General features: G+C 35.1%; 1 protein-coding gene across 2 annotated transcripts; it reads left to right on the top strand.

Annotated features, from left to right (window-relative positions):
• Nucleotides 1-6,659: 6,659 nt before the first annotated feature.
• trarg1b (trafficking regulator of GLUT4 (SLC2A4) 1b) lies at nt 6,660-9,286 on the top strand. Of its 2 annotated transcripts, none has more exons than XM_058758737.1 (3): nt 6,660-7,213; nt 7,456-7,579; nt 9,045-9,286. In XM_058758737.1, exons 1-3 carry the CDS (start codon nt 6,857-6,859, stop codon nt 9,071-9,073), a joined length of 510 nt encoding a protein of 169 aa, XP_058614720.1. In that variant the 5' UTR covers nt 6,660-6,856; the 3' UTR covers nt 9,074-9,286. The 2 variants fall into 2 exon arrangements, with proteins under 2 accessions (XP_058614720.1, XP_058614721.1); XM_058758738.1 differs by having other exon boundaries at nt 8,176-9,286.
• The last annotated feature ends 1,478 nt before the right edge of the window (nt 9,287-10,764 follow it).

Here is a 10,764-nt window from a genome sequence, read left to right as displayed (position 1 = left end):
AGTTCTTCTCTGGCAAACTTTATGACCCTGTCCTGACGCTAAAGCTGCCAGCTGAAGAACTGTTGTGGTCAGCTCTACCCAGCATGCACCATTTTCATCTGAGAGGGCTGTGGATCTTATTGATTCTGGATTATCTCTGTCGGAGATCTTTTGATATTTTAAAATTCACTTTTTATTATTGAAGTAGAAAATATCTTAAATGTAAAAAAAAAAAACCTATATATATTTTTAGGAAAATGTAAAGAAATATTTAGTTAAATTTTGGTCTTGGAATTTTCTTAGATGTATATCGAATATTTTCTAAATGTTATCAAATGATCAAGTTCTTAAACATCTTTGAATTTTTTTTTTCTTGAAGTTTGATTTTTAATTTCTGGAGTTATGACCATGAAAAAAATATTAATTGAAATCCATGGTCTCTTTTTGTTTTATAATCTCAAAATTAATATCAAAATAACTAATAAATCAGTGTTTTATAATATATATTTGATGTATGTAGTATATTTTGCATGGCCAAGGTCATTGAAAATAATTTTCTGTACACTTGAAAACAGCTGCTGTCCAGGTATAAAACTTAGGAAGAATCTTGCATGTGTCCAATAATGGACAAATCTCTATAGTTAGCATGGTAAACGTGGTCTGCGTCTGGTCTCATCCACAGTAGCTCACAATTTTGAAGCTTTTTCAGATAAGTGTACAGCACTTATACAACATTTAAATGATTAGGCAGCAGCATAAGTAATGCACCACTAAATAATAGTAAGTTATTCTTTCCTGACTGGGCTTGAACGTAGTTGAAACAGGTTGACTCAAAGCCATTCTTTAGGAATATCATGAGAGAATTTTGACTGAGGGAGAGTGTGGCTTTGGCTTTGGTAAGGGCCAGGTTTGTGTTATATTATAGCCTATTATAAGAAGTATATTTGCCATATCTGTTGGATAAACAAAAATCACAATTTCATACCAGAGTCACAAATAAAATTAAGCTTTTAACTAAAAGGTTCAACTATGTTCTCAAGAAACATGTATTTTTCATACATTTTAGGTTGGTCTTTAAAATGCTAGAGATATATTAATTACAATATTTATATGCCTAAACTATTGTTATTTTACATCAGTTTAAGGGTTTTAAGTGTTACGTAAAATATGACCGATAGAGGGCCTCAATGGTCAGTTGGACAGTAAGGCTAGAGTTGGATCTACTGCCTGTTTATCAAGCAGATAAATTTACTCGGACGTTTTCCACCCTTTCCATGTTTTTTTACTCTTATGTCCACATGGCTACAAGTGAAGATAACTGTGTGTCCAATTATATATTTTAATCATTTTGGAAAGAGAATGGACGAATATGAAAAAGTTAATTTAGTCATTTTTACAGTGATTTGACATTGTCACCTTTATTTATATAGCGCTTTTAACAATACAGATTGTGTCAAAGCAACTTTCCAATATCAAAATAGGAAAATAGTGTGTCAGTAAAATGTCAAGATTAAACGCTCAATTTTCAGTTAAAGGCATTTCATTATTGAATTCAATGATGCACCCAGCAAATGCACAACATCCCACTAACGGTCCCATAAGGTTACTCCATTCTAGAAATGTTCTGGTAGTAACTGATTACATGTACAGTAGGCTAATCTGGATTATGTAATCAGGTTTCAAAATGTAGTACTTGTAATTATATTGAATTGCATTTGAAAATAGAGGAGAGCGGGGTGATTTGAGCCTGTGGGGAAGTTGAGCCACCCTTTTTTCTAGACCACTGTAAATAAAATTGGTGATATAACCACACATTTGAAGATTTAACCATTTTACTCACCCTGTTAAGGCGAGAGGTCCATGGAATACTTGGTAACTACATTTATGTTCAAAAAACTGCTTTTTGCTGTTCTTGTGTCTGAAAAATTACAGACCAATTTAAAAAAATAAATAATAATCATGCATGTGTTTGTGCTTTAGGAGGTTATAAGATGAGGTTAGCATGATGTTAGCTTTAAACTGCTGGATGATACAAGTTTGTTAAAATGGTAAGAGTGGGGTAAATTGAGCCAGTGGCTCACCCCCTTCTTATGGTTATAAAGTATTATTTTACTGTAATTCTACATTATATTTCATTAATTTTACACCAAACATGATTCTGATTTTGTTCTTTGTTTTGAACATAATTTTCTGTAAATTTTAAATAGGCCTTGTTTATGAAAATTGGCCACTGACGTTTTTATGCAATTGTATTTTCCTGCAACATTTTTATAAGTGGGATGTTGAGTACTATTAGCCCATTTTGGTAAGGTCAGTTGCAGTCTATTTTTTTTTAATTCTTCAATTTGAACTTTTTGTTCTGAATGTTTAAAAAATAATTTAAAAATGTTGTGAACTGTTTCTTTAAATAAAACTTTTAAGAAGTCATCCGTCCATCCATTCTATTATCCAAACCAATACAGTCATGGCTGAAAATATCAGCACCCTTGCAATTCTGTCAGAAAATGCAACACTTCTCTCAGAAGTAAAATGTTTTTGTTGCACTGCAACAACACAAAAAAACAGAGAAGAAAAGTCAAACTTGATAAAATTTCACAAAGAGCTCAAAAATGGACTGGACAAAATTGACACCTTGTCAAAATTGTAAGAAATAATTTATTTTCAAGCATGTGATGCTCCTGTAATTTGTATTTAGACACACCTGTGGCAAGTAACAGGTGCGGGCAATAAAGTAATCACACTTGCAACCAGTTAAAATGGAGAAAAGTTGACTCAACCTTTGTGTTGTGTGTCACACTGAGCATGGAGAAAAGAAAGAAGTGTAAAGAGTTGTCTGTGGATTTGAGAGAAAAAATTGTGGAAAAACATGGACAATCTCAAGGCTACAAGTCCATCTCCAGAAAGCTTAAAGGTGCAATAGGTGATTGTCTTCAGAAACATTTTTTGTTATGCTGGTTGAAAGTCTCTTCACATCCCAGTAGCAATCATTAAGTTAAGTGGTCTAAATGTATTTATATATATTCTGTGGAAGGCGTAGGACCAAGAAATGTTCATCCAATCAAAACGCTTGGTGCGAGTGTTTTAATTGTCTCTCTTACCTGCCCGTCAACATACGTCTTGCATACCTCTGCGCACCCTGCTCGCGCAGACAGGATACATCATCAGCGCGATCACACGCACTATTGCAGACAAAGCAAGAATGTCAGACAAACATCAACAACCCGATCTTCCTTCTTGGTATTGTAGTACTTTTACTAACTGTACTATAAAGTTTTCTCACCGGTGAATGACACATGATGTAGCCCAGCGGTTCCCAATTCCAGCCCTCGCTCCCCCCGCTCTGCATATTTTGCATGTCTCGCTTTAACACACCTGATTCAGATAACCAGCTCATTAGAAGAGAGCTACGTTCATGAACTGTGTTCCGATTGACATGCTCCCTACACAGTGTTCATTGCACTCTACTCCCTGAGCAGGGAAATCTGTTGAAGTTTAGTTCACTTTGGAACATTCATTCACGGTTTTGCGCTGCGCAGCGTCTTCACACACAGACAAAACTTACTAGAGAAGTGTGACATAATATACCTCTGTAAATAAATACTATTTAAATTTACGTCTTGCACATGTCCACTTCGCAGGGCACTTACGGTTGAATAGATCAAATGTTACACGTGATAATAGATAAATATGAAATTTAATAGATACATATGAAATGTGAAAGGTGGTGGGCGCGAGGACTGAAATTGGGAACTGCTGATGTAGTAATGAGTGTATATGCGCTCAGGGGGCGTGGCTTTAGATGGCGATTGCAGGGAGGGTGGGACGTTCGCTTTCAGTGCTGTCAGGCTAAAATTAGCATTTTCCAAGATCTCCTACTGCACCTTTAATGTTCCTGTGTCCACTGTGCGCAATATCATCAAGAGGTTTACAGCCCATGGCACTGTAGCTAACCTCCCTGGACGTGGACGGAAGAGCAAAATTAATGAAAAATTACAATGAAGGATTGTTCGAATGGTGGATAAAGAACCCCGATTAACTTCCAAACAAATTCAAGCTGATCTGCAGACACAGTGCACGCACTATCCGTCGCCATCTGAATGAAAAGGGACGCTATGGTAAGAGACCCAGGAGGACACCACTGCTGACACAAAGGCATAAAAAAGCAAGACTGGAATTTGCCAAAACTTATGCGACAAAACCACAATCCTTCTGGGAGAATTTACTGTGGACAGATGAGACAAAAGTAGAGCTTTTTGGTAAAGGACATTATGGCACTGTTTACAGAAAAAGAAATGAGGCCTTCAAAGAAAAGAACACAGTCCCTACAGTCAAACATGGTGGAGGTTCAAAGATATTTTGGGGTTGCTTTGGTGCTTCTGGCACTGGATGCCTTGACTGTGTGAACGGTATCATGAAATCTGATGATTACCAAAGAATTTTGGGGCGCAACGTAGTGGCCAGTGTCAGAAAGCTGCATCTCCACCAGAGGTCATGGGTCTTCCAGCAGGACAATGACCCGAAACACACTTCAAAATCACTAGGAAATGGTTACAAACAAAGCGCTGGAGAGTTCTGAAATGGCCAGCAATGAGTCCAGATCTGAATCCCATACAACACCTGTGGAGAGATCTCAAAACAGCAGTTGGGAGAAGGCATCCTTCAAATCTGAATGACCTGGAGCAGTTTGCAAAAGAAGAGTGGTCCAAAATTCCAGTAGAGAAGTGTAAGAAACTCATTCATGGTTACAGGAAGCAATTGATTTGGGTTTTTTTCCAAAGGGGTGCTACCAAATATTAAGTTAAGGGCGCCAATGATTTTGTCCAGTGCATTTTTTTTGGGTTCTGTGTGGAATTGTATCAGATTTGACTTTTCTTCTCTGTTTTTTTTGTGTTGTTCCAATGTAAACAAACAAAAAATAAACATGTGAGTACAAAAACATTTGCAACTGCAACAATTTTCTGAGAGAAGGGTTGCATTTTCTGACTAAATTGGAAGGGTGCCGATATTTTTGGCCATGACTATATGTCCTTATTAAGGGTCGTGGTGAGCGTCTTGAGCCACAGGTGAGGAAACTACCTATATGGATGGCCAGTCAAACACAAGGCTTACATATATTTAAGAAGTCGTTTTTATTAAATTTCTCTTCCTTTTGATATAGCATGAGTTTAAAAGTTTTACTTTAGTTCAGTTTTACTTTAGCATAATCAATGGCACAGTTTAACTCCATATGGCTCAACTCACCTTCTCCCTAGGCTCAATTTATCCTCACTGGGGGCAAGTTGAGCCAAGAGACCACTTTGTTTTTAGAAAGCCATCAGCCATTTTCAAAGCAGTTTATTTTAGACCCAAAGTGATTGTTCCCAAGGATGCACCACGTCCTGAAATTTATGTACATATTTGGACCCATTACTGTGATGTTCTCAATTGAAACACAATAAAAATGGGTTCAGCTCACCCTGCTCTCCCCTACTTATTGATTACATTATATAATATTACATATTATTTACACAATATCAATAAATTATTCATAATCCATTGATTCTCCCTAATTCTTCTTTCATCTTTTAAATGTTTTTTTTTTTTTTTAAATAGACTGCTTATATACATTCAGAAAGACTTCCAGTTTTGTGAACATTCACACAAAGAACATTAGTTAGGTGGCCACACAGAATTTGACAACTACAAAACTCATTTCAATTTTAAGAAGTGTTTTCTCAATATTTCAACATTGCATCCACTGATTGAGTTATCGATCAGTGGGTTAATTAACCATGTGTTATTATATGTCTTTGTGTTTACGTTACTTCTTATTTACATGTAATGCAGGGATTTCCAAACAGTTTTTATCAGCTGAACGGCTTTCACATAATCACTTGTTCCCCCTGAGATTTTAAGGAAATAAATGACACATTTGCATATTTACAGTTCTCTGACGCTGGTTAATGGTCACATGGAAGGCAAACAAAATATTTAATTTCTTTTAATTTCTTTTATTTTGATTGTCATTTTACAATTATTTATTTATTTGCTTTTCTTTAAATTCACAACCCCCAGTTTAGGAAACCTTGACGTAATGTAATTTTTACATTGTATATGTTAATAACAACAAATTGAATATTTCTTCTCATTGTATTTTTATATCAATTTGGTACAAGATATTTATGTGATAAACGAGTTAGGTCAAAAGTAATATAAAAGCAATCAAAAAGTAGTCTGATTATTATTTTGGATTACGTTACGCTACATTTTTTTGTCATGTAATTCGGAATCAGTAACAGACAGACTACAATTTTTAAGAAATTCCCAGGAGGTTCTTCATGACCAAAACTAAAAACTGTGAGAACAAGGGAACCTAGTCACCTTTCCTACGAGTTATTTTTGGCTTTAATTTTATTTTTTTATAATCATAAACTACATTTTGGAGAATTACATGACTGAAATTAGTGTAATAGGCTACAGCATGCAAGAAAAATATTAATCAGGTCAGTAAAAAACATTCGTGACGTGACTGAGATTAGAATCCGCTCTGCACAGAAACGAATTAATGAAAGAGTTTGGATCCACAGATAAAAGATGCGTGCGTTTGCGTCAATTAACTCGTGTGAGTCCACCAATCAGATGCCGCCGTTAGGGCGCCCTTAAGTCGTGCCCAATGCAAACTGATTGATTTACGCAAAGTATCCAGATTCGCATCTCCAGTGTAAGACGAGAGTGGTAGGCAAAATATTGATGAAGTAGATGGATGTCCAATAGGTGTAGGAATATCTCGTTTGAACTGGGCAACTGGATTAAATTCAAGATCTTATGCTGATCGAGATAAATTCATAAGAGTGTACGTTTGATGTTGTTCTTACACAAGGGATCTATTCTGTAAGAGATGGCTATTAACACGGACGCCCCTCACGCGACAGATGCCCTGGGCGAGAGAGCCGCGCTGCAGTCCACCGATTTTGGAGATACTCAGAAACTTCTTGACATCTCAGACAAAGAGCTGAAAAGAGAATTAAACCACTCGAATTCTGATACACACCTCGCGAAGTCTCTCGAAGCGGAACAGAATGAACAGACTGTGGTTAACGTTGCCACGGAGCCCGGTTCTCCGTCGCGGGTCAGCCCCGCGTCGTCGCCCACGCCCGCGGACCGCGAGCCCTGCAGCTTCATGTGGGTGGCCGTGATCTCCTGCTTCTGCCCCGCCGTTCCGATAAACCTGTTTGCGCTTTATTTCGCGCATATGGTGAGTGCTGTCACTGGAGTTAAACTTAATTAGCCTACTTTTAGAATTAAACTTAATTACTTTTAGAGTTCACATTTAGTAGCCTAATAAATTAGAAAGCAGATAGCCTAAAACAAAGTAAAAACAAACTCTTCTTGTTTCTGTTTAGGGCGGCTCGTGGGGCCCCTAATATTTCATAATGGGGCCACCGTATGTATTTATAAGGCTTACTTATCCATGATTTTCTTTCTGTTCTACTTCAGGCTCGGTCCATGATACAAGCAAAAGATTATGATGGAGCCAGAAGACTTGGGCGTTTAGCTTTGTTGCTTAGTATCGTTTCCATTGTTGTGGGTCTGGCTATAATCCTTTATCTGTTGATGACAGGTAAACTATATCTCTCTTTCTGTACACACACACACACACACACACACACACAGTCTGGCATTTGTGGTTTACGGGGACTCTCCATAGGCATAATGGATTTTATACTGTACAAACTGTATGTGCTATTGCCCTACACCAACCCTACACCTAAACCTACCCCTTACAGGAAACTACTAGCAATTTTTGAATTTCATAAAACACCATTTTATGTGTTTTTTAAGCCTTTTGTTTATGGGGACACAGGAAGTGTCCTCATAAACCATGTTTACGTTGTAGTACCCATGTTATTATACACATTTGTGTCCTCCTAAACCATACCAGTACACACACACACACACACACACACACACACACACACACACACACACACACACGGGGGAATAGATATCGGCCTACATGTTGCACCCAACTCAACTTTGAAAACATGAAACTGCCAATATCAGTATTATAATAATACAACTAATATTTTTGATTGTATTTTAATTCTATTTTACAAATACAATCAGTATTATTAAAAAAAGTGTTTGTTGTCTTATAACCGAGTTGAAATAAGATCATACACTTAAATGTCTCTCTCATTTCCTTCCCTCTCCCAGAGACATAATTGTGAGCATTGATGTAAACGGGTATTGGAACTATAACCAAAGAAGATGGATGATGAATGCCATGTGAAATCCTTCAAAGAAAAAAGCTTAAATATCAATTTATATTATATACAGTGTTAAACTAAAGTTTTTTTTTTTTGACAAGGACACATGTTCACTGAAAAAAAATGTTTCTAACCTATCTTGATGGCTTCCAGCCATTTCTGTTGCTGTTTTGGAAATTTTGCTTTATCCAACAATGCATTAGCACCAAACTAATTTTGCACTAAATCTTAAATGAATTTTAGTCTTTTTAAAATTATGATCTACATGAAATATTACAATCAGCTGATCAATTCTTTCTTTAAAAGAATTATACTATGCTAATGTATGTTGCAATAACAAGAATGTGATTTTTGTTCTGAGAATGAGAATCTGTTATTATTTTTCTTTTCTTTTACGACTTATTAAACTTTTCAATACACTGTTTGCTGGTACATTGGAGCTGGTGCATACAAAATAATATAGTTGGTTTAATTTTAATTAAATATTATTAATTAATATTTGTAATATATGTTTTGTGTAATCTGTCATAGCTCAAAGGCTTAATTTACCCCAAAATTAAAATTCTGTCTTTATTTATTCACCGTCATTTCATTCCAAACCTGTATGACTTTCTTTCTTCTGTAGAACACAAAAGAAGATATTTTGAAAAATGTCAAATGGGTTCAAATATCTTCTTTTGTGTCCCACAGAAGAAAAAAAATCACAGGTTTGGAATTGAGCAAATGATAACCAAATTTACATTTATTTGGGTAAAACTTATTTTTTACATTTCTTTTTAGAAAAGTATTTTTATTCCTTGTCATTTTGATTCATAGCCTTCTGGAAGTGTGGAGCAGGATCATAAGGAAGCAAGGTGGAGGAATGCAGTGTGAGATGGGCCACATCCTGGGTGTAGCAAAACAAACATTTTTGAACTTGTAAGAGATGAACAAGGGCTATATTCAACCAAAAGCACATGCATGTCTAAAATGAAAACTACAAGATTATATTTGAATTGTGCGAATCTGTCTTTTGCTAATACGGTGCCATATTTTTGCATGTAAAAAAATTAAACTAAACTTACCTAATGGTTTAGTTTAAGTGTGTTTTTGCAGATTGTTTGGGAGAGTTCCATTAGCACAGGAATTATTTGTGAATGTTAGACTGAAAAAAAGCTACAGTACATTCTGTTCTACTATCAGCCATCCAGCCTCCTGAGCAACAGAGATCAGAGGAAGCACGTCTGGTAATTGATATCCTGTTCACATAAGTGCATTCCTTTCATCTTTACATTTAGTCATTATCTGCCTCAAATGGAGGTTATTCTTAAGCGAGTCCTGCATCAAAGTATAAGTTGGTGTCTATACTGTAAGACACATATAGAAGAAACCACAGCTCGTGAAAAATGTTAACTTTTAATGTTATTATTAGTAGTGCTTCAGACATAATCAATAAGTATTTTGCAGTTATTCATATTTTTGACATGGAAACGAGCAAAGACATCTGTGGCAAGCATGTATTTTCCAAACCCACAGAACATTTGTTTGCTTCCTGTTCATAAATGATCCAAATCTCCACTAATGGCTGTGTGGTCAGATGGGGCTAGTTAGGATGATAAAAGCTTTGACCATGATGTAAATGGGTTTTATGCAGAGGCCAATACCACAGAACATATATATATATATATATATATATATATATATATATATATAGTGTATATTACAACATTTTACAATATTTCATAATATATTGCTTTCGTTTATCCAGTTTAATCAGAAAGGATGTTTAAAAAAAAAGAACATAATATTTGATGTGCAATGTTGTTGCCATCTGACAATAATTTTTCATTGCATATTTGCAATATTTTTTTCAAGAATTGTATTGTATAAAATATCTCCAAATTTAAGATATAATAATACTATTTCTCAGAACACTTACAAAATTATGTCTCAATAATATAATATTTGATGTGCAATGTATATTGCCACCTTATAATTATCATTAATAAAAATGATTGTAAGACCATAAATGTCCATATATAGTTATACATTACTATATAGCCTATAATAGTTATAATTTATTGAAATAAAATTTGTATACATACACACACACATATATATATATATATATATATATATATATATATATACTGTATATATATATGTATATAATATTTCTATTATATTTTAATATGATCTCAAAACACTTCCAGAGTGATGTCTTAATATTTGTAACAACATTCATGACAGTCGTAACTATTTTACGCTTTGAGAAATAATGTATTTGTATTAATGTGTACAATCTGCTCACTGAGGGTGAGGTTTAGGGGCGTGGTGTATTTATTTCATACAAAATCGCCAATTCTTAAAATAATTAGGTTATCTCGTGAGATCAGTTATCTTTTTGTCACAAGTAGCAACAAAATAAAACTTCAGAACATTCACAGTCTAGAGAGCATTCAAACTGTCATCAATAATAATTCTTTCCCCTTCAAACATCTTTATTATCTTCTTATCTTATACTTGAACCAAACCTATAGAGAATGTGTTTAAGCAC

The sequence above is a fragment of the Onychostoma macrolepis genome, chromosome 21, assembly GCF_012432095.1.
Source record: "Onychostoma macrolepis isolate SWU-2019 chromosome 21, ASM1243209v1, whole genome shotgun sequence".
Taxonomy (NCBI): Eukaryota; Metazoa; Chordata; class Actinopteri; order Cypriniformes; family Cyprinidae; genus Onychostoma; species Onychostoma macrolepis.
The sequence above is the reverse complement of the archived record's forward strand: the minus strand, read 5'-3'. Positions and strand labels throughout refer to the sequence as shown.